Source organism: Orcinus orca, chromosome 10, assembly GCF_937001465.1.
Source record: "Orcinus orca chromosome 10, mOrcOrc1.1, whole genome shotgun sequence".
NCBI lineage: Eukaryota > Metazoa > Chordata > Mammalia > Artiodactyla > Delphinidae > Orcinus > Orcinus orca.
In genome coordinates, this window is record NC_064568.1 from 5,860,370 (window position 1) to 5,885,754 (window position 25,385).

Sequence of the window (25,385 nt, forward strand, 5' to 3'; positions counted from 1 at the left end):
TGGAAAGGTTAGATATATCCTGTAATGAGAATATGTCCACACCTGTCTCTACTGAACTTCTGATGCGGGCTACACAGCCAAAGCAAAAAGGTTGGGGCTTTTGTCTGTAAGAACAGGTTGAATGCCTAACTTTTGTGCCTGCTTGCTAATAAATATTCATATGTGTGGCAAAATGTGGTCTGAGTCTTGATTTTATTGTTGCAGACCACATGGTAGCATAACAACCTCTAATTATTGGAAGCTACCGATGTCTACCAAAAAGATGTGCACTGTCGGGAGCAGTGAGACTGGCTCAGTTCAGTTTGCAACAACTGTGGTGCATCAAATTTCCCAAATGAATACTGCTGGGACAGAACCTCAAAGCAGGAACATCACGCTGATCAAGCTGATGTACTAACTTGCCAGCCTGGACCCTCTAAGAGAAAGGCTGTTTCTCTTTAGTGGGAAAACCACAGGAAGCTACGAAGACAGTCTTGGGGTGTGGGTTTTGCTGGGAGCCTGCCAAAAATACCATCATTCTGTTTCTTGGCCCCTAGAATGCAATGATACCCAAGCTTTTTCGTTTTCTTTTTTTTTTTTTTGCCTCCAATGATTTCCCCCAAACCACCTGGACTCAGTACTCTACACAAAATGATGTCACTTAAACAGTATCTGTATTCAAAGGAATATATTAGAGGCAACTATCCTACTTGCTTAAGTAAATGCAAAACAGAAAGAAGCATTTGTACTTTCAAAACAGCACTTGTCTTGGATTCTTAACAGCTGTATGTCCCTACACTCCAAATGTTTTAAAAAATTTAAGCTAAAAATTTACCAAAATAGGAAAGTGAACTACGTTTGTCATAAACAGTTTTTTGAGGAAAACCTTGGAAACTTTCACCACCCACCCTGCATCGGTGGGGCACTAGACGTTGCTCCAGCCCACACAATGTTCCTGATGGTACAGTCTGAAGACAACTCTCAGAAACACATTCCTCTTGGTATCAGGATTCCCCTTTAAAAAGACAAGTCCCCCAGGGGTAGTCAACCAACTGGTTCACCAAGGAGCTTAACCAATCTGTTCTTGAGCCTGCTAAAAATTTAAAGTAGCTGAGTAATATTCCATTGTACATATGTGCCACATCTTCTTTCTCCATTCATCTGTCGATGGACACTTAGGTTGCTTCCATGTCCTGGCTATTGTAAACTGAGCTGCAATGAACACTGTGGTACATGACTCTTTTTGAATTATGGTTTTCTCAGGGTATACGCCCAGTAGTGGGATTGCTGGGTCATATGGTAGCATGACCTGTGACCACCTAGAGGGGTGGGATAGGGAGGGTGGGAGGGAGGCTCAAGAGGGAGGGGATATGGGGATATGTGTATATATATAGCCGATTCACTTTGTTATACAGCAGAAACTAACACAACATTGTAAAGCAATTATACTCCAATAAAGATGTAAAAAATAATAATTAAAAAAAATTAAAAAATCGAAAGTGGGATCTTCCTCCAACCCCAAATGAGTACACTGGAATTCTCTGAGTGTGAATTAATCCTACCACCTCATTGTCTGAGAGGTGTTTAATACGGTAGGTAAGTGAAGTGGGAGTTGGGAATCCTGGACTCTCATGCAATTTCTCTGAACCTAGTGATCTCTCTACCTGATAGACTGGTAAGCCCCCTTGCTAGCACCTTCACAGGAAGCTTGAAAGAGAGATTGGGAAAACACCCATCAAGTGATGCCAAAGGAAGGCAGAAATGCCGCAGCCAAGGCAGCTGATCCTCTCTGCTCGTGTTGCACTGGCCCACTCACGGTACAGCTCCAGCAAGAGGTGGCAAGATCAATGAGGCTAGAGACAGGCCTGTGGGCAGCAGCGTGGGGCAGGGACCAGAACAACCGCATGAACAGGCAGCAGCCTGGTGCTGTCACAGCAGTGCCACCCACACTCTCACGTCCTGGCCTCAAAGAGCACAGAGAAACTCAGAATTCAGAGGGAGCACAGGCAAGAAGTCTTTACCCTAGGTTCATGTCAGCTCCTCTCAAGTTATAGGCCCAACACTGGCCACAGATTACCTGCACAGATCTTCAGGAAATAAGAGGATTCACCCCTGCCCAGAGCTCACACTCCTGGGAACATTAAATCTCATTTCATTTTGATTAATAATTAAACCCCTAGATTAACAGCTTGCTTGAAAAGGAAAGAAAAAGACAAAGAATCTAATAGCTTGCACATTTAATATTTGCTGACCTCTTGAGGCCCATGCCCCTTTTAAAAGAATTGCTCATCCTTTTGTATTCCCCTCCTTTTTTGTCAACTTCTAAAGATGGCAAGTTTTTTTATGGCTGTAAATTACAAAATGAGTGCATTTATAAAGCACAGGGGAATGGCACCGGATCTCTGCTTGTACAAAGGAGCGATCGAAAACATTTACAGAGTGCCGCGCCCGTGACACTCGGCATACCAGCTCTTGTTTAATCTTCATCGCCACCAAAAAAGAATTTTTAACTATTTTCTACCTGAGGAAACTGAAGCTCAGGAACTTCAAGAAACTTGTCATAGGTCACGTAGTTAGTAAGTGGCATCGTCTCAAAAGCCAGTGCTCATTTCTAGTGTACAAACCATGTCCAAGTGTCCTGTTATCTTTCTGCCAGCTTGTAGTCAAAGGCTGGTATACTTGGAGTTCCTGGTACTGGGGCTCTCACTTGTTCAGACCTGCAAGCCATTTGAAGCCTCTGCAATTCTTTAAAAAATTTTAAAACTTTTTCTTGCAAATGGCTCGTTCCCTTTATTCAACACACAGCTTCAAATTACTCTTGGCCTTTTCCAAAAAAATCAAACCCACTCTCAAAGGTCAAGAATTCACCACTGCTGAGGCTACTAAGAGGAAAATATTGTGAGATCTGAAGCAATTTCCCAAGAAGAACTTGTCAACTGTTTTGAGCTACCACAGCAGAACTGAAACAAGTACAATGCCCCCCCAACCGCACTCCGCCCCCAGGGGTCACTGAAACGGCCCATTTCTTGGAACTTGCAGTCCTTTTGCAGAGAGCATGATATTGCGATGCAGGACTCATTTTTCAGGTATTAAGTGCCCACTGGAACATTCTCAATAATAGGAAGCAGTGAGTGATTAGGCAAAGAAAAGCAGATGTTGTGAAATAAAACTCTTACTCCTCCAGTAGGGCCAAGTGCTGCGTATGTGTTTTTGCTTTCTTACTTATGCATGTTATTCTACCAGGAAGTCACTGTGCTGTCAGTTATTACTATTATTTTTAAATCCACTTGCATTGTGACTGAAGTCAAGTTTGTCAGGTCAGACCGAACTAAGAGAAAATCTAGATATGGGTATGGTAGCAATCCCACGGACGGTTTCTAGTCAGGCTTCCTTCTTTAAGAAAGAGCAACGTGGAGCTCACGTTCCGTGCTCGGGATGTGTGAGGGGTTTTAATGCAACAGAGAAACATTGCCACTTCCTTCAATCCCACTTTTGTTATCATCTTCGTGAAAAAGTTGACATAAAAGGAAAGGGAAATGTGAACTTCAACTGAGAACTAGGAAAAACCCAAGTTTTCTCTCCCGCCTTTACAAACAACACAAAAATATACTTTTGCACAGATTTCTGTTCCAAGTTGGAGTGCTGATAAAGGTCTTAAACATATCCAAATGCTTCAGTAACTCGAGTCAACTGCCAAGACACCTAGGCTGTCTGGAGTTCTGACTGTGGGCCTTGTGACCATTCAACACACCCTTCAAAGTAGTCCTCATGGGGATGGGCAATCATCCCAGTGATGCTGCCGTTCCTTAAAACTCTGTTGGATGTACACTTACTTAGTGTCAAGATAGTTCTTCTAATTTACAAGATTTGCTATGTCTGTTCTCCCATTGACTGTTCACCTTTGGCACGCTTGCAGCCGTGTCAGGACCACAGAGCAGCTAGTTTCCCAGTTTTAGTCTGATAGTTATAAATTTAAGATATCTAACTTTGGTGTGTGCTTTAGCCAGCCCTTAGATACTCCAGAAAACAGAAATACATAGTTTTTTCTTCCTTGTTAAGAAAAAAAGTTTAATAAAACTTGTATGCTGGAAGAATTACTTAAAACCAGGGAAGGCCAGATACTTTAGAATTTATCACTATCACCACATAAGATGTTATATAAACAAGTTATAACAACAGTAACTTTGGGAATAGGATGTTCTCAAACAGTTCTTTCAATCTTCCATGGCAAGAAAGGCTGTAGTGATAAGTACTTTTAGAAATACCTGGACAGGATACTGGAAGACCTTTTAGAAAAACTAAAATGGACTTTTAAAAATCCTGCAGGAGAGCAACCAAAACCCTGCAAAAAGCTCACTGCCAGAATGTGTCCTTTCATAAAATGTTAAGTCATCTCTGATGAATCCCAAAGGCTCCTTATTTTAATATACTTTCGAAATGATTTTGCTACACAATAACAAATCATCGAAAGCATCAACTAAAGCAAATGAGATAGTAAAAGCTGGAAAGAAGCTCAGATGAACAAATATTCAGAGCACTGAAATGTAACATTCAGTAATAGCTACCACCTATGGCTTCATGATAAATCATGCCTCTGCACGAGTAGGCAAAGAGCGTCTGCTACCAAGCCTTAGACTCCTACCCGACTGAGTTCCTGGAGGGCACAGCCTATCTTCCCATTCTTCCTGTTGTGCTGTTCATTTATTCATCTACAAAAACACTCATTAATTTTTCTCACCATTCAAAACATATTTAACCAGTTCCTACCTTTTGCTAGGAACTAATTATCCCTTCTAAGCTTAAGAACATTTCTTGGGTCAAGATGTTTAAATAAGTTGACGTGCTTGAGGTATATAATCGTGCATTATAATTTTCCTATCTTGTCCAGAAGGATATCATCAGAAACTTCTGAGAATGTCTTACTGACCTCTGTATCATCCAAAAATATATCATGAAACAGAAGCTCCAATGTTTGTTGAATTGCTATGACAACAGTCATTAAAATAAACAACCACACATATATTTACATGAGTTTAAGTACTCAATTTAAACAGTTATATATATATTATATGCAACCTGTGTATGTATAAGCATGTACATCCATAAAATGTTTCCCAATTCAAGCTGATAGCACCCTTATTTCAAAAAACCAGCGGTTACTACCATGTTCTTCCCTCCCTACCTTACAAAGGTACTAAACAGGAGGAGAGAAGAGGGAAGAAGACAAACGTATCGCATAAATAAGAAGAAAAGAAGGAACATGAACAGATGACAGCTGGGGCTCTTTGCCCATCTGGAGTCAAATCAATGCACCACTAGAGAAAGGACAAATAACCCTTAGAACTCTGAGCCGCTTCGCTATCTCTCCCCTCCCCTACCTGGATGCTGCTTGGCCTAAAGAAACAAAGTAGCTGATCAAGAGACTACAACAATGTCAGAGTCAGGTAACAAAACCCAGTGGTACATCAGCCCAGGCATCTCCCTTTACTACAGTTGAGGAAAATGAGTCCCCAAAGAGAGACGGCTACTTTCCCAAGCCACACAGAGAAGTCATGGTGGGGCTGTGGCTGGCTGCACCCACATCCCCCAGGGTCTTGTCTGGGAGAGTGTGGGGATGGTACCAAAGAAAAACTCCGAGCAAGGATGCCTTCCTAGGATCCACAGGCACGTTTCAGGGACTTCACAAAGCCAATGAAATTGCCTGCAAAACTGTGTGGCTTCCATTTTTCAGGGGAGCAGGTTTACTGCTTTTATCAGTCTGAACGAGGTCCATGACTCAAAAAATTTAAGAACCACTATGTCAAGGGTTGGGCTTGGGGGAAAGGCTAAAAGTGAATGAGATTAATTCCAAACTAAAAGGAACTCAGATTTTCAATAACCTGAAGCCTATGCTTGGGCCAGGCAGCCTGTGGAACCACCTAAGGAGAACACAGCCCTAAATTTTCTGGTCTGGATGTTAGAGATCCTCTAAGGAAAAAAAAAAGTGTGTTAGGACAGGCGAGGCATGTTTTTGTGACCTCAGGTGACACAGAAAAGGAGTGAGCAGCACAAACTTTAACTACCGATTAGGTGGTCTCAGGTTAGAAGTAACTAGCAAGACTGAGTTCTCTGGAATCACAGAAAAGGTTTTGGCAGTAATAGTCATCATGAACCATGATGGAAGGTTTCTGCAGTCTTTCAAAGCCAAGGCAGACTTGACTTTCAATCAGGCCTTTCACTGTACCTGCTTGTGAACAGTGACCCCAGAAAGGGTGCCACACACCCCGGAAGACCTAATGAAATCACAGGGGTCTTTGTTTTCCTCTTATTTCTGATGTCAACATCAGTCCCAGGAGTGGGCAAAGGCCTTGGTACTTGGTCACAGGGAACTGGATACACGTCAGCCATTGCAATTTCCCTGGGAAACAGAAAATATTTTCCCCACTCTATGGATGAGGAAATTGAAGCAAAGGGAGAAACGTCCAAGGTTTTTCAAGGGGGTGAAGAGCCAAGAGCTCTGAGGTTAGGGCTTGTAGCTAAATACTCCACACTGGCTCTGGCTGGATATTCCATCTCCTTTTGGGAAGCGAGCAGTTGTGAAGTTGTGGGAACTCTAGTTGCTAAGGACAAGATATGAGATAACAGTTTACACCACACAACTATCCATAGGGAATCCATCGCACATTACAACAGGAGACTTGAGGCCTCACTAGGTAAATGAGATAGAAAAAGGGAACCTGGGGGTTACTCATCATTTTCCAAATCAGAGATTTATGTCCCTTTTGGAAAGAAGAAGGAACACCTGGCTGCAGCCCAGTTTTGAGTAATATTTGCCACTGAGAAGCCGTATGCAGAAATTCCTGGCACAACTTTGGAGAGCTCTTCCGATGGGGCTCTGGCCGGTCCTTGTAAATGACTGAGATTTAAAACCCTATCAAATCAGAGAAGCAGAGAGTATGCTTGATGCAGCACCATAAATCCCTCTCTGTGAAGCTAATTTCAAACTTACAATAGCAATGTTCAGAGAGAAAAAGTATCTGCACATACCCATAAAAGATAGGATTTTTTTTTTTTTTTAAGCCAAGAAGGGTAGACATCAATGCCTAACAATGATCTGCGTGGCTGGAATACAGTCGATTACTTCCTTAAATATATTTTCTGATTTTTTCTGCAACGAAAATGCACTGCTTGGGGAATAAAGAATTAAATAAAAGTAAGTAAAGGAAATATAAAAGCTAGCAACTTCAAGTGTCAATAGACAGCCAGAGCTTATCTCATCCAACTGACTCATTTAACAAAAGAAAGGGAGGCGGCAGAGCGGGGAGCACCTTGCCTGTGGTCCCTCAGCTGGCCAGCAAGGGATGGAGAGCCAGGACCTGGAAATCCCCCGCCTGCCTTCCTGTCCTCTGCACCCCGCCCCCCGCCCCCCAACGGGCTGCAGTTGCTGGATTCCTTAGGCTAGGAAACCCCTAAGCCTGATGCGAGGTGAGAAAGAGCCTCAAGTGCTAGACAAAGTACAGCCAGATTCCAGCTCAAGAAGAGCTGAAATGAAAATGGCACTCACCAAGAGGACAATGTGAAGGGAATGAGGTGTCCCAGGCTCTGTCACAACTGCTACACAGAACAACTTCATAAACGTGCCATGTTTTCTTGCCTCTGGCTGGCACACATGTGATCCCCCCACGCCTGGAATACCTTCCTCTTGTCCTCTCTCCCATGTATTTCTACAAATTCCTACTCATCCTTTAAGATTAACTTACAAGTCCCTTGCAAGACCTTCCCTGGTCTTCCCCATTTACAAAGCTAATTGGTACCAGGACACCTTAAGAAGAGGATACACCTTGACTGTAGAGCATATAACAATGTTAGGGAGATCAGCATTGGTTTATAGGTCTCCCTCACTCTTTTGATAGTGTTCTTTGAAGGCAGTGGCTATTTTAATCACCTCCCTATCTCTGGTACACGGCAGGGACTCAAATGTCAGTTGAATAAACGTATGTCTGCTAACAGACATACGGTAAGAGTTTAACCTCTCCTTCCAAATCTACTATTTGTCTTTCTCTCCTCAACGGTGCATCTGCAGAACTTTTAGGTAATAGGTTGCTTTGGGATAGAGGTTTTTCTTTAAAGAAAGTTTAAATACTTGAGTTTAATTTTTGGCATTTCATGCTTCTCTTTTCTTAACAAAGAGAAAAGAAATGAGAGAAGAAAGGTAGGATTATATTAATATCAAAAGATAAATGGACAGGCTGACTATGACAAAGGCAAAAAGCAAGCACAGTTGACCATATGATGATACCAGCTGACACATATTCTACACCACCCTATCCCTCTCACTGCAAGACACACATACACAGGTGCACACAAAAAGCTAATAACAAGTCACTTTGGGAAGTTCAGTCATAACCTGTCAACAGGAGACCCCATCGAATAGTAAACACCAGAATGAGTATAATATTAGGGCTGCTAATGGCTAATTAAAATCTGAAGATCAGGTTTCTGGGCACATCTTGCTATATCTGTGCACTAGGCAGTCCCAGACGGTATAAAAACCAAGTTTGGGGCCTGCTTCTTCGTAATAGGCTGTTCCTGCAATATTGCCAAGGTTGTGACAGAATCGTGCGACAAGATCAAGAATCGTCTGCCTGCAGTCTCCTCAGGCACAGCCCTGCTCCTGACTCTGCACATCTGAGAGAAGTTTCCAGTCAACTTCTGGGTCCCAGGAACAAGGCTACTGTTACATAAAACACCAGAAGGGGCCTAGTTTTACTCCTTCTAGGGAAAGAGAACAGTCACAATACTCAAAATACTGCTCCCCTCCCCCAAGACTGACTGGGAAGGGGTACAAGGGAACTTTCTGGCGTAATGGAAACATTCTATGTCTTGACTGAAATGTAGGTTACCTGGGTGTATGTGTTTGTCAGAATTATAGTATTGTCCTCTTAAGATTCACGCATTTCACTGTATGTAAATTTTGCCTAGAAAAAAAGAACCATGCACAATGATCAAACTCTACATAATAGGTTTACTATCTGCAGTAGTATGGACTAGCAATTTTGGAACTACTTTCTGTGTATTCCAGGCTTGAGCAAGTTAACTGAATATATGCAGGATACTGGGAGCCAGGTTTCTCACTGTTGGGGAAGGTAGTTACAAATATGGAAAGGGGGAAAGTTAACATTACCAAAGGGGATAAAATATATCATGTGCCTCCTGACATGAGGATACATCATCATTTCTTTGGTATTCCTGCCAAAAATTCATAACCTGAATCTAATCATAAGGAAACATTAGACAAATCCAAATTGAGGGAAATTCTACAAAATAACTGGCAAAATGTCAAAGTGGTGAAGTTAAGAAAGACAAAGAAAGGCTAAGGAACTTTTCCAGATTGAGGGAAGCCAAAGAGACATGACAACTAAATGCCCGATCCTGAACTGGATTCTGGTCTGGAGAAAAAACTTATGAAGAACATTACTGGTACAAATAACAACATCTGAAATATGGACCGTGTATTAGATAACAGTATTGTTACACAAACATTAAACTGCCTGAATTTGGTAAGTGCATTGTGCTTAGGTAAGATAAGAACCTTTTTCTTAGGAAACATATGTTGAAGTACTTAGCTACGAACAATCACAATGTCTCCAATTCACTCTCAGTTTCAACAAAAAGAGGAGAGGCAGGGAGGGAGAAGAGCACATACACACAAATGGGGAAAAATGTAAACACATGGGGGATCTGGGTAAAGGAGTTCCTTGTACTATTCCTGCAACTTGTCTGTAAGTTTAAAATTATATCAAAATAGAAAGGTACCCCTCCAAATACCCTAACTTCCTCCCAATTACTTAGGTGAAAATCTAAAAACAACAAATTAACTCCATGTATTATAAGAAATTCTTTCAAGAATATCGGTTTCAAATCTGTACTTTTCCCTTTGGTAGCAATTCCACACAACTATTTGGCTCTGAATTCCTTTATGAAACCTAAAAAAGGACTCATATACCTTCCAATAGGGTTTTTTGAAATTCTAGTGACAGATACTATCATTTTGGAAAGTCTTACAAGGCAATAAATAGAAACTGGAATGAAAGCAACTCCTCACCACCCTCCTCCCTCCAGATTCTTCAATATTTTTTCTGGAAGATGGAACAATTCACCTGGCTGTATGCCAAGCTAAAATCAAATAGGATAAGGAACAATTTGCGTGTAGATGATTTAGCCTTCCCTGCCACAGAAGCAGAGAACTGTACTCTTCCCCACCTCAGGCCTTATGAAAGGTCTCTATTTTACTGATGTAAATAAGGTAATGAAGGCATTTTTACTCAGCATGGTTTACTCTACCTCCCCAATCTTTCTGTGCTTGTGCTTATATCAAGACACAAGCATGGCCTTAGTGCTAGGGGGGAAAAGCAAAAATACTGAACACTACCAAGGGAAAACTACTTCATGGATGTCAAAGGAGAAATTTTTAAAAGTCATTTTTAGCCTCAAAGAATTTTTTTGAAACAATAACAACTATGATATGACTCAGTATAAAAAATATTATGCTAAGTATGAATTAAGAAAAATTCACATGCACAGAGATGAAAACGTAATTGGATTTGTCATTTCAAAGTATTAATGCTGGGTTTGCAAATAATAGAGAATGACATCCTCCTAAGCGAATAAATAAGTTAGCCAAGTAAGTAAATGCTGTGTTTCTACTGTAAGGAAATACATGCACCAATGAAGCAACCTTTTCAGCACAAAAGAAATTTAATACCCAGACCACATGAAAAGTGATCGCTATGGGAATAGCACAGCTGTTAAAATCCAAGTCAGTTTGTATTAAATCGTCCAGCATGTTTATGTAAAGCAGGACTCTCAGAATGACCACCAAGGGGAAATAATTTTGCTAACAAAAAAGTAATACCTATAATTAATTTAATGCTTACAATAAGTGTGAAAGAAAATGCAAAGCTATTCTCTTTCAAAGAATATAAGGGACCTCAGCTAGCTGGTATGCTTGTGATCCTTTTGTAAACAGTACCTCAAGGGCTAATTTAATTAGAAATAGAACAAGAAAAAATGAGTGTTTGCATTTCACTTAGAGAACCCAATTATCCTTATTTCATTGACTAACCAGATTTACATAAAGCCACAGAAAAACCTCTGGCACCGGTGCCAAACAATTTCAATATGAAAATTAATACTGCCAAGTTATTTTGAGACCAATTAGCTTAGCCATTCAAAGAAAAAAATGTGCTCCACTGAAGAGCACGTAATCCTAAAACCTGCATTTCTGAAGACAGAAGTGCACACAGACGTCCTTGAGGCCCTGACTTGAGAAGATAGAAGATGCCTTAAAGAACCTACAGAAAAAAGGAGCTCACAGATAACTACTAACAAACAGCTTTAAATCTCAACAGAGACACTTGGGATGCATAACGATAGAACAAGAGCTTACTTTACTTTTGAAGAAAAGAGAGAACGAGCTACTCTAAGTTTTTGAGCACCTAAAATTAACCAAATTTATCAACATTGTTTGTCAAATCTGAGTTAACTTTTTTTAACTTTTTTTTTGGCCGTGCCGCACGGCATGTGGGATCTTAGTTTCCTGATCAGGGATCGAACCCGTGCCCCCTGCATTGGAAACTCGGAGTCTTAACCACTGGACCACCAGGGAAACCCCCTGAGTCAACTTTTTAGAGAGACTGACTGGTCAGGATTGTGCTTCTCATAAGACAAGACCCAGGTAAAGTTTTCAAAGAAAGCGTGCCTGTCATCTCAGAGTGGAGAGACTATCCCTAGAATTCAATCCCTTTCAGAGTGCCAGATGTAGGCTACACAGCAAAGTCCCAAATTATAACCGAGAGGCCAGAGTTTGGGATTAATGACCCCAACGCTATTTTGCATAACACTTGAACATGAAAGTCTTATCAAGAATCATGAGTTTTAAAAGCCCAGGTTAAATCACTGGGCATTAGAAGGCTTAAAGAGGTATCCAAAAGGAAATCAGCTATAACACACAGTGTACATGTGAAAATAACTCAGACTATCTCAAAGCCTATTAAAAAATGAGATGCCATCACTGTAGTTTTGAGATACATCAGCCGTTTCCCATTACAATGGAGGACATACCAGCTCTATTTTTAGAGCCTCTGGAAAGATCAAAGCTGAATGGGCCCTTTTATTGGCTCCCAATCCAGGGCCCTAATCTCTGTTTACTCCTTCTTTGTCATTACGTAGATCTCCGAAAGACACACCACCAGGACCGCCTGCTACCCCTCATCCCCTGAGTAACACTTAAAAATTGCTCTGGGATGGTCGGTACAAGCGAGGAGCTCTCTGGGGAGGAACAAAGACGAGTAAAGTTCAAATTCGAGTCCAAATTACCATCATGATTCAAGTACTAATACAGAACTATAGTAATCTAATTCAGTCTCTCTCTCTACACTATAAACCACACTTTCTCGGGCTGGCTTCTCGTGAGAATGAATACAGATAAAATGAAAACACAATCCTTTCTGGTTTGGCATTTTTAGGCCCTCCCCTCCTCCACAGAAAGCCCTCAGTTGGTTTCAGTGCCTCTGGCTAGTAAGGCTGAAGAGCTCATTTTAAACAAGTCCCATGAATGTAGAACGACTTACTTTGGAAGAACAAGCTGTACATTTGTCAAATGCCAGGCTGACAGGAAGGACATTATCAAAGCGCGACAGAAATCCTCGTATCTAAAAACAAACACAACAAGGCACATCAAGCCCAGAATGACACACCTGTGAAGTACGTGTGTCGCTTCTGACAAGTGGGAAACAATTAATAGGGTGCTCCTGGTACAGATTCACAAAAATGAAGTTCAATGTAGATATTTTCCCTCGTACTATATAATCAGTTTGAGGAAGAACTATATGAGGTCCTTTATTCCATTAAGAACTGGTCTACAAGCTTTGCACATATTTGAGACCTAAACACAAACTGACTCCAAAATATAAAAAGAAAGCTGTAAAATCTGAAGTATTGTTTTCATAAATGTCTTCAAATATATAACCAGTCAACTAGTTTATTACTGACAATTCTCATGTATGTTACAGTGAATATAGGACAAGTGTGCATTTTTAGGATGTGGTATTGGAGTGCGGCCTCAGTAAGAAGGGCTGGGGACTACAGAAGGCAGAAATGGTCCTAAATATAGATCCGGTTACTTGCCTGAGTTGGAACAGATAGGGATAAAATGGAGCGCATTACCAAGTTTATGGGGAAACAGCGCCACCTTGAGCACCTCAGTTATAATTTCTGAATTACAACTCATTTCCATTTACGGGGTGTCAGTTATAACCAGGTTTCGCAAACTATAATTTAAGTAATCCAGACACTACACTTCCAGAACTACACTGACACCAAAAGGGGACTTTCAACTGTTACATATATCATTTAAACATTATTACTAAAAATATGTATGGTGAAATCTCTGAAGTCTCCATAGGACTCAACATTTACAATAAGCCAAACACCACCAATCTTCTCTTGAGTTAATTTATTTGGTCTTGACAACTACCCCACTGATGAAACTCCAGCTGGGAAGGGTGAAGCATCTTGGCTCAGGTAAACAAAAAGTGACAACGCTAAGATTCAGAAGCGGGCCCCTGCTCCCAAACCTGGCCAGGCCCTGGCCTGGGCTCCCTCTCTCCTTCCTTTCCCTTCCCTCCCTCTCAGGACGGCACAGCTTTTGTCTTCAATGTGAGGGCTCACCACACATTTAACAGCCTCACTTGAATACAGCAAAAGAACCAATCCCCCCCCCCCCCCCGCTCTCCCCCCCAGTCCTTGTTGCCTTTAGCCACCCTACCAACACTCCCCCAAAACAAAACCAAGGAAACCTGGCGGACTCTTTAAAGAGACAGGCTTCTGAGTGTGGGCAACTCCACCTTTAAGCCCACACTGCAACTAGTCTAGTTACATTTGCATACTTATTGCTGGAAGATCTAACCTTAAAGGAAATGCCTATAGCAATCTTTTAAACGTCGTTATCTATATGTTATGAGATTTCAATGTAATCCAAGATCAAGAGAGTGTTTGGTAGTAATGATAAGCTAGATAGCTGGGATAAGTTAGCTGGCCTCACGGTGAACCTTTGAAAATGTGACAATCTTTAGTTCTCTGTATCTCAGGAAGGTGGTGACCATTTCCTAATACAGTGCTTGAGGCACAAGCAGGGTCCTAAGTTTGCTCTCCAGGTCACCAAAACAAGAGATGGCAAACCAGCAGAAAAGACTATAACGGCAGGTCACAAATGGATATGTTGAGATCCTCATGAGATCTGGAAGTTACAGGCCCAAAGAATTCTCATAGTGAGTCTCCTTCTATCTCAATGGCTTTAATATTAAATTTACCTAGAAAAATATTTATCATATGTAGCATATTTTCCATGAAAATGTTCACTGATATGGCCTACAGGTTAAGGTCTCCATATAGGTTTCATGAAAAGGTCTCCTGATTCTCTTTTCTCTCATACAGGTAATAAACTTTGTGTTGTGCAAAGAAATACTGGTATTTTTCTCTGCTAAACTGTTCCACGATTGGAGGTGCGGAGTTAAAGGCCAAGGGAAGGGAGACAGTAGACCCAGTTAGGAGCGGAAATGAAGGGAGAAAAGGGAGAGGAAGGAAGGAAGGAAAGAGAAAATATAAACCAAAAACACAGGTGGTGAGCAACAGAAAGGAGCCGAAGTGAATGGGGTGGCCAAGCAGGGGCACCCACACCATTGTTTAGCACCCCAGACAGCTCTTTACCAGGAAACTGACTCATTTTCCCAGGAAATGAAGTAGAATAACATCTGTGTGTGAGGCCTTTCAAATTCCCCAAGTTGGTCTCAGAAGGCTCAGAACTCCACCAAACTAATTCCAGTTTTAGGAAATTCAAAAGAGGAAGGCCTGTTCTCACACCAACTGCGACAGACTCCTAACGGGCACCTCCACAGGTGAGCTCTCTCCCTCCCACTGAATCCAACACTCTGCTATGGATTAATTTTCCTAAGACACAGCTCTGAGGTGTGTCACTTTTTATCAGCTTCCTAGAGCTGACCAAAAAAGCAGAGAATTCCTCATGCTGGCACTCAAGGTCCCCCCTAATCTGGGCCCATTTTGCCTTTCTGATCTTTTCACAGGCTTCATACAACTACTAAGCTCAAGTACAACGTCCCTCTCAAAGACATTACTGCGTTGCTGACCTTGTCTCACGCCGAATTCTGTGACTCAGAGCTCTTCCTTTGGGAACCAGCTATATAACCAAATCTACATCTTCCATAATAGTCACTCAAGCTCAAACACACCTCTTTCATAAATACTCAATCCACCCACCACTTGACTTAGAGATAACGCCTTCATTACGTGAAATCCTTCTTTTTGGTATTTATCACCAAAATAACTTATGTAATAGTTATTTCTTTAAAAAATAACAGGTTTACTGAGAAAAAATTCATGTACCATAAACTTACTTTAGAGTATACAATTCAGTGGCTTTTAGTATATTCATGGAATTTTGTAAACATCACCAATACCTAATTTCAGAACATTTTCAGCACCCCCAAAAGAAACTCAGAACCCCTAAGAAATTAGTCCCCATTTTCCACTTTTCCCAAATGCTGGCAACTACTAATCTACTTTCTATTTCTATTGATTTGCCTAATTTGCCTATTTACTACAAATAGAATCATATATGACTGGCTTCACTTACTATATTGTATCATGTGTATTTCATTCCTTTTTATTGCTAAATACTATTCAATTACATGGATATACCATATTTTGTTTATTCACAAGTTGAATAACTTTTGGGTATATATATATATAGAATGGCATTAATGGATCTCATGGTAACTATATGTTTAACATTTTGAAGACCAAAGTGACTGCACCATATTACTTTCCTGCCAGCAACATACGAGGGTTCCAATTTCTCCACCTTCTTGTCTCTTTGAGGTAGCCATCCTAATGAATATGAAGTGGTAGCTCACTGTGGTTTTGATTTGCATTTCTCTAATGACTAAGTGTTGAGCATTTTTTCATGTGCTTCTTGACCATTCATATTATCTTTCTTCAGAGAAATGTAGATTCAAATTCTTGGCCAAATTTTAAATTGGATTTTCTTTATATTGTTGAATGTTAAGAGTTCTTTATATATTCTGGATATGAGTTTCTTTCAGATATGATTTTGCAAATATTTTCTCCCATTCTGTGGGGTGTCTTTTCACTTCCTTGATGGGTGTCCTTTGAAGCACAGAACTTTACTTTCTTGATGTCCTATTTATTTTTCCTTTGGTTGCTTGGCCTTTTGGTATCATAGATAACAAACCAATTCTCACCCAAGGTTAAGAAGAGTTAGTATGTTTTCTTATTTAATAGTTTTAGCTCTTACATTTAGGTCTGCAATCCATTTTGAGGTGTTTTTTTATATGGTGTGACATAAGGGTCCAAATTCACTGTTTTGTATGTGGAAATCCAGTTGTTCCAATACTTTCTTGAAAAGGCTCTTCTCCCCCCGTTTAATTGGCAAGAAATGACCATAAATGTCAGGGTTCATTTCTGGACTCTCAATTCTATTCTGTTGATCTATATGTCTACCTTTATGACAGTACTACACTGTCTTGATTATAGTAGCTTTGTAGTAAGTTTGGAAACTGGGAAGTATGAGTCTTCTAACTTTGTTCTTCTTTTTCAAGATTATTTTAACTATTCTGGGTCCTTTGCCTTGCCAAATGAGTTTTAGAATCAGCTTGTGTAATATAATTACTTAAAAAATTACTTTTTAATCTCTCTTGCTTTTAGAGGGCAAGATATAGGTTGAACTATTTGCATCTGTCCATAGCACAGTGATTTGCTCATAACAAATACTAATTATTAATTATGAAATGAGTGGATGAGAAAAACACAAACATCCCAAAGCCAACCAAATTATTCATACCTGAAGTATTCAGAGGAAACACATCCCAAATAAACCACAAGAAAAACTCCATCTTACCACCATTCACATCTTCCAGGCAATATGAAGTCCTTCCCCATCAACAACTCTTTAAATCCCCTGTATTACAAATGCACTGAGCTTCCACAATATGCTGTGTTCCCTAAAATCTTACAAGAAATGCATAAAATTTAAAGAGCAGAAGTTGCTACTTAAAATTTTAGCACCTTCCTTAGACATGCATAGAAATCCCAGAGCAAATCTAAAATCCAGGCACCTGATGCAAAATCCTAATAAATATATTCTACCTATTTAGAGAGGCCAGGCACCAATTCACAATCAAAGAAGTTATAAGGATTTGTCCCTTGCTTGGGTGGAGAAAAATTCACCAACATCCTCCTACTTAGAAGTGTGCAAAGTATATGAAACAATATGTTCATCTGGTATTTTTCGATGCCTGCCTGATCAGAAGAATCCCCTGGAACTTGACTGAAAAGATCTGAAGTAAGGCCAGAGCATGTGAGTGTTTAACAAGAGCCCAGGTGATTCAGAGCCTTTGGAAGAAGATGCTTTCAGTTACCAACCTCATTTACCCCTTCCCGTGGTTTAATCTATACCCTCACCATCACCTGTTGTATGTCAGAAAGCAGATGGAAGCAGTTAGCAAGCCTCTGCCTCCTTTCCACGTTTTTTATGCATAGTACCACCACACCCGGCTAATTCAGCCACATCTAAATTAACATCTAAATGACGAGATTTTATAAAGTGATTTCTCCATCCACTCTAAGGCCTCTTGACACGGCTCAAGGTACAGTCTTCCAACTTTGGGGACTACACACAGCTTACGCTAAACCCTTATTTGATTATAATATTTGCCGTCAATCTTTCCTTAAAGGAGGGTAAGTATTAAACAGCTCTTTTTAAAAATTTTAATTCGACCTATTATAAAAGTAATAAGCATGACAGAAAACGAAAGAGCAAAAAAATAACCCGTACTCCCATAGCATATTTACTCCTGTCTTCCTATTTTTTTAAATATATTTAAATACTTAACTTCCTTTTAAACAGCCTCCCGAATACTATTGGCTTCTCAATCTCTCCCCTCCCTAGAGGGGGAAAAACTGCCAATTCCACAAACACACGAACACACACACATGCGCCTCTACTAGAGGGGCCAAACTTTGCCTGCCTCGCTGCATATTTTATTTTCTAAATTACATTGATGAAGGTTTTTTTTTCCTCTTAATGCTGAAAAGAATAAAGAAGATATTAAAATGGCCTGTATGAAAATCCAATCAGTGGTTGCCTGGGTCTGAGGGTGGGGATATTACCATAGAAAAGGCACAAAGTCAGTTTTGGGGATGGATGGAAAAGCTCTGGACCTCATTTGCGGTGGTGGTGGTCATATGCAAGTGTACACACTCGTCTAAACTCATTAAAATGCACGTTTAAACGGGTACATTTGACTGTACGTAAGTTATGCCTCAAAAAAGGTGACTAAAAAAGGTTCATAACCTCATTAACATTTTCCAAACAATACAGAAAGGTACAAAATGAAAGCATAAAGTCCCTATTGCCCCCAATCCCTCTGCCTCAAAAAAACAAAACAAAAAAAACCACCAAAAAAAGCCCCCCCAGCATCAGTTTCCAATGTAGCCTTCCAGGGAAAGAAAGAGTGTTCTACGAACAGACCAGCTCTACAACACGCGTCTCTTCGCTACCCCCTGAATAGTAGCCTTCCAGGGAAAGAAAGAGTGTTCTACGAACAGACCAGCTCTACAACACGCGTCTCTTCGCTACCCCCTGAATATTTAAAAACCCCACCTGGGAAGCTGGGAGAAGTACAATTACCTGCGGTTTCCTGGCTCCCTTCCCTCTCTTCACCCCCAGGCCCCACAAAGGGCAGAAGGAGCTTGAGTTGAATCCCCGTCTTCAAACACCAGCGAGGCGCATGGTTGCACTTGCGCTTGGCTAACAAGGCCTCACGCCCCCTCACCCGGAAGGAGCAAAGATGAGCACAGAGATGACGCACAAAGCCTCAGAGCCAGGCCTATATAGGCTCCCGGCCTCCCTCCCCCCTCGGGGCGGTTCCCAGGAGGACAGTGGGCGGTCCCGGCCGGATTCATTACGCGCACCTGTGCGCATCTAACTAGCGTCCAAAGGTTGGAAGGCAGGAACACCTGTTTGGGGGTGTGTCCTAGGGACTAGGAGGAGTCCAGGGCCCTTTTGGAAAGAGAACTAGGGCCGGTGGGAGCACAAAACTCAAAAGCCATGACCAACAAGCAGGATTTGGTCCGTGTTAACTTGACGAGTCACGTGCTTTGTCCCATAGGATGCCATCAAGAAACCATCTTTATAGAATGAAGTCGTTGTTCTCAAACACCTAACGTCCCTGGAGGTTGTCATTCAGTGGATCTGGAACAGGGCTGGGAAATGTGTATTCTGGAACGGCTCCCGAGGTGATTCTGATGCACCATCCCTGGATTAGGCTGTCTTCCACTTAAAGGCTCAAGGACTCCAATTCTATGCCCAGATCCTCTGTTATCTCCTCCGGTCCATTCTCTGTACAGCAGCCAAACCTGATCATGTCACCGCTCCGCTTATGACTTTTCAACGGCTCTCCGCTGCCCCTGGGTTTAAGATGGCCTGTGAGGCCCTGCCTCTCCTCCTCTTCCCCTGTGCTCTCCCAATTCTCTACGTTGCAGGGGGGACACTGGTCGCCTTTCAGATTCTCAAACTCACCCATCTTCTCTGCCTCTCCTGTGCCTCCCCTAAAGTGCTAACGCCCCTCCCTTCTCCCTCCATAGAAACAACTGCTCCCTCCTAACCTTGGAAGCCTTGCAGGAGGGCATGTCCTGACATCCTGTGGAAATGGTGGCCTAGGGGACTGAGCAGAGGAGCGATATCTGCTACGTGCCATCCCTGTGTCTGGCTCTCTGGAGTGTTTTCACATACTCATCTCATGTTGCCCTCACTACCATCCTGGGACTTTCCCCTGTATTCTAGATAAAGAAATCGAGCCTCAGGGAAGTGGCTTGGCTCACCCAAGATTCTACAACTACCAAGTGGTAAAGCCAGGGATCTGAGTTCTGTTCCTTCTCTCCCAAGTCTAGGGGAAAAGGCTGAAAATCAAGGAGAAGGTAAAAAGAACGGAAGAAAGAAAGAGAAGACCAGAGGAATTAAAAAACAAATAAACACCCCCTCAAAACCAAAAACTCAATATCAAGACGGCTGCCATCAGGGTCTGAGTGGATTAAATTATCTTCAGTCATTTATGCCCAGTCAGCTACAAAATAAATAGATCAGGAATAGAAAGGGGTCTCTTCCATTCTGGGCAGCCCCTCATGGTGTTTACACCTAAGCTGAGTGAAAGCGGCTCGAGCCCCAAGCCCACCTTGAGGTGGGAGATAGATGGGCTCCAGGTTATACATTTACAACTGGCCTTCTGTTAACATTTCATGGGGCAGGAAAAAATGGGCTTCAGGCCGGACACTTACAACTCGCCTCCTGTTTGCACTTCCTGAGACAGGAGATAGGTGGGCTTCAGGTTAGACATTTAAAATCAGCCTCCTGTTTGCTCTCCGAAATGGAAGCAATGACAGAGACAGGGTAAAAAGCCAAGTTTTGTCTCTTGTGGATGCCTTAAGATAACAGTCATGGCAAAAACGAAGAGGGGCAAAACCTCGTTTGAGTAAAGGATCAAGGGATCTCCACTTCGCCCCTCCTTGGGGCAAGGGAGACACTACACATGTGTAGAAAGGCTCCTTGGGGGTCAAAAGTCAGGGGACAACTCCATGCCATGGTGACTCTTGCTTCTCCCAGATGCCTTCACGTCGGGGTCCATCTTGACTGTGGGGTAAGTGTGCACCTAAGGGGAGGGTCCTGAGACAAATTAGCCAGGGGGGGACAAAGCAAGATGATTGGCCAGAAGGGAGACAAAAACCTGGAAAACTGCCCCCTCATACAGGATTTAAACTTCCTAAAGGCGTTACTCTCTCTCTCAGTTCTCCCATGCGTCTTTCCACACGTACTTTGCTTTTCCAAGAAACTTTCTACTTTTCTCTTTACTTTCTGCCTCCTTGCCTGAATTCTTTCTTGACAAGCCAGGCTAGAACTGTGGGGTTAGGCCCTAGCCGCTGGCCTCTGTGGTCTAGCAGTTAGGACTCCCGGTCCGGGGACTGATATTGCTTCCAGCTACTGCTCACTGCTGCTCGCTGCAAGTTGCCGCTTACTGCTGCGTGCGTCCAAAATCAACCTCCCCTGGATGGGAAGTGAAGAGCCAATGCCCAGAAATAAACAGCCATTCTGAGAAGGCACAGTTGCAGCCACAGCAGAAACCTGCTGCTTTGACTTCACACCGGTTTCCAGCAGGCCTGGCGGTATTTCTAGAGCTTGGAGTTTGCATAAATAAGAGCTACCTCCAAACTCCGCATTGCTCTTGGATGTTGCAGAGAGTCTTAACCAAATTCAACGCCAAAATAAAGTTTAGCAAATGCAAAACCTCAGGCGCACCACAGAGGTCTTTGTTTCAGACAACAGCTTCAGCTCCCACCACTGACCCACCTCTCACTGTCAAACAGGGGCCACCAAGGGGCAGAAGAAGCAAGGTGGAAATGAGCCAGCGCCATCCTTAGAAAAATAGCGCAGGATGGAACTAATCCTTCCAACCCTTCCCTGCACGCTCACTGCTTCCAGAGTTTTACGAGATTCCTTGTAACTCCCTTTTTAGGAGGCTAGATAGGCGCCCACTTTACCATTTTAATTAAAAGTGAAAGAGAAAGATAAAAACATTTACAAATGTCCCTTATGTGGCCAGAACTGTGCTAATGTAATTTAATCTATAATGTAATTTAATCTGTACATGAATCCCAGTTGTTTAGTATATTATTATGCCCGTTTTAGTAATTTAAAATATGAAGTTCAGAAAGGATCAGTAACCTGCCCGAGGTCACACAGTGACAAGTGGCAAGAACCGCCTTGAACCCGTTTGTCAAATGGATGAAAATGAAATTAAGAGGCAAAGCTGGGATTCTAATCGGATCTGTATGATCCAGAGCCTTCTGGTTCCCTCCCACGCGAGCCTCCCAAACAGGACAGCCCCATCGGGTGAGCAAAACTCGTGGGGCACAAGTGACGTCCTTCAACTGATAAAATTACGCCCAAGTCCTCTTGGGCCAAGAGATGCTACCTGAGACGCTCTGGAACTCTGGCACTGTGTGTAATTTATCCCCCACTTTGTGTGCCAGGAGCGGGGAATGCCCCTCTCTTCTTCTAGGGCCTTGCACGCAGGGAAGCCCAGACCTTGTCGGATCTTGAACCCAAATCCCTCCTGTATTCAGGGGCCTCCCCATTGGAATGAGACTTCACCACATCTGAGTGGCTTGGGGTACATCCACCACCTTAGAAACTCCAAAGGCAAGTGGAACCAAACGCTTGTGCTGCGTGCCGGTCACCGAACTTCTCTGAACCTAATGGCGCTTTGGCACGGCGTCAGCGTTTGGGGATCACCTGCTGCAGGGATGACTGGAGGGAGGGGGAAGGGAGGATGAACAGGTCACAAACCACAGTGGCTGAAATGGTGAAACAGCAGACGTTTGGACTGTCTGTTCTTCCTGCCCTTTCCATTGCCATCAATTCGAGGGGTACAGAATCAGAGGGGGAAGGAGATTCCTTTTCTCGGGCTACATCTCAGGAAATACGCTCTTAGTGCTTATCTTCTTACCCTCCTTCCTCAGCAGTCAATCCGTCCACACCCCTAGAGGCACACCGAGGTCAGCATTTCGGAGCACGGTAAAGAGACCTTACTGAAAGCGAACGGCCTGAGGATTTGTGGGGCACAGCCTGTGCAGACAGGCCAAATCAAGAGCAGGCCGAGGCTTGGCTAGAGACCACAACTCTAGCTCGGCTTTTGTCTCACTGGGAGATTTCCCAGGCTGGTCCCTGCCCAGGTTCTGTCCTAGTTTGGGCTTTGTTCTACTCTTCTGAAAGTAACTAAAACAAAGAACTTGAAAGCCCAAGAGAACTATGGGGTTGGCAAGTCTAAACCCCTAGGAGGGGCATACCCATCCAGGGTCTTCATTCAGTAGTACTTGAGGACCAAGAGTCCATTTGCCCAAAGAGAAAAAACGTGAACTGCCTGGTCCATGTTGGTATCAAAGCAGGACTGCTATATTCATGACCATGGTTTTCAGACAACTACTGAATTGCCACGATGCTCTTCATTCTCTGAGGGATGTCCAGTCAAATGATCAGCAGCTACATCGGCTGTTAATTTCTGTCACATTTCTGTCTCACCAGCCTGCACACCAACTTCCTGGAGACATCAGGAGTGGCCTCGACACTTGATAACTCCTGAACTGTGCCTCCCGCCAAAGAACCAGAAAAAGGGGTCTGGCCTCACAGAACAGTCACCACCCCAGGAGCCAGGAAAAGACAACCCCGCCACCTTTTTTTTTTTTTTTTTTTTTAAATAAAAGATCCCACTTGCTGGGAAGCAGAGGGAATAACAGTATGCGCTAAGATCTACAGTGAAAAAGTTCTCTCTAGCAAAGAAGCCAGACTCCAAAGACCATGTATTATATTATTTCATTTACAGAAAGTTCAAAATTAGACAAAAGTCTCCCAAGGTGTTTGGAGCCAAGAGCTGCGTGTCTCTGTGTGGGAAGGAGGCAGTGATAATTGAGGAAGCATGGGGGGATGTCAGGGAACTTGATAACACTTCATTTTGACCTGCGTGCTGGGTACATGAGTGGTGTTCATTTTGTGAGAATCCAAGTTGTATACTTAATGATTTGTGTGATTGTGTATATTTTATACATAGATAAAAATGACAAATTAAAAAACATTCCCTTCATAGGCAGAAAGTGGCTTATACTCATTGCTGCCTGCTTGCAGAATCCCATCCACACACAGTGGGCCAGAGACTTTTTAAAAAGAACAAACCCATAAGCCTGTTTTCTCACCTTCAAATGGTTTTTTCACGGTTTTCAAATGCAATAAGAGGTTGTTTCAGGCTGAATATCACTGAATTTCAGGGACTAATCAAGCCTTTTTCTGCACTTGACCAATCTCTGGATAAGCCAAATTCGGCCTGTGGTCCCACGGAGAGATGGACTAAGTAATCCTCAGGCCTCCCAGGTCTGACACGGGGGAGAGCTGAGACGCAGAGAGCATGGGCGAAGTTAAGCAACTTTCCCCAGATTACACAATGAGTCGCTGGTGGGGGGCCTTGTGATTCTCGGTCCAAGGACTATCACTTTTCTACTACATCTCATTCCACAAGGGCCAATTAATAAACACTCTCCTTTGGGGAACGGAGAAAAAATGAGCCCGGGGAACGTCACTGGCTATTCTCTGTATACAAAGCACACAAAGGGGTTTACCGAGTTCCTCTCCAACAGGAAGTCATTTGTCTCAAGAGAGCCAGGAAAAGGAGGGGGTAAGTGCTGAGTCTGCATTGCAACACAGCCAGTGTTTTTGTGGAAACGGTGGTCCCCTAATCAAAACACAGTTGCATAAATGGACTCACTCCACTTCAAAAAGAAAAAAAAAAGAAGAAATTTAAAGCCTTATAAAATAGGGACCACACAACCCTGACTAATTTTTTTTTTTTTAACATCTTACCCTGACTAATTTTAAAGCTCTTTCTCCACTGTCTTTTTTAGAAAGTAGCTAAAAATAAAGGCTTGAAACTTGAAATAATGTAAGCAAGTAATCACACACACACACACACACACACACACACACACACACACACACACACACACTGGGCTTTTCCCATATATGGCTGCATTATTCTTCAGACTTTGAAAAGGCCAAATGAAGAGATGGCCAACAACCAAAATAATCCTTCAGACATTTGAAAACTAGGAGAAAGAACTAGAAGAGTGGGTGAATGACAAACAATTGCAAGCCTCCATGGGGGTAAATAACACTGAGAGGGATTAGTTGCCATAGTACTGTAAAAACATGGGCACATGCATTTTGACACCGGACCCCTTCTATAAAGAAACTGTTCTGCCCTCTGGCCTCAGCACTGAGAAAACTACAACTGCGGTAATTTAACATAAAGGACTTCAAGAAGGAAACCAGTGCAGGGGCACGACTGAAAATTTAATTAAGGCCCTTCTCAGCATGAAATCTGTAAAGGAGATGTGAGGGCACATCTCAAGGTCAGAAGAACGGAAGGAGACATGTGAAAAGGGATGAGGGTGAGGATTCAGATGAGCACGTCCACAGCAGAGGTTGGCTCTGGAGGACAGCTTCCTCATGGGGATGAGGGGGGCTTATTACAGGGCCTAGTGGGTCCTACTTGAAGTGTTTCTGCAGAAAAGATTAACCCATTCATGTCAAATAAATGCCATCTTGAGTGCGGCAGGCTGGAAAAGTCACATTTGCATGGTGATGTGTGCTTTACCAAGCCTCGTCACAGACAATCCTGCACACAAGGTAAAGCACCTGCTTTTACTGATACAGAAACTGAGGCCCAGGG

General features: G+C 42.6%; 1 protein-coding gene across 12 annotated transcripts in view; it reads right to left on the reverse strand.

Moving 5' to 3' along the window:
• The window catches only part of ATG7 (autophagy related 7), a 235,970-nt gene that overhangs the window by 141,677 nt on the left and 68,908 nt on the right, over window positions 1-25,385 (reverse strand). For 9 of the 12 annotated variants that reach the window (XM_033437376.2, XM_033437372.2, XM_012534811.3 and 6 more), the window contains one exon: window positions 12,591-12,671. The exons of 2 other annotated variants lie outside the window; for them this stretch is intronic. In XM_033437376.2, coding sequence (XP_033293267.1) covers window positions 12,591-12,671 — 81 coding nt within the window. Of the gene's footprint in view, window positions 1-8,885; window positions 8,937-12,590; window positions 12,672-25,385 lie in introns of those variants that run through there. One more of the 12 variants, XM_033437375.2, reaches the window with a different exon arrangement.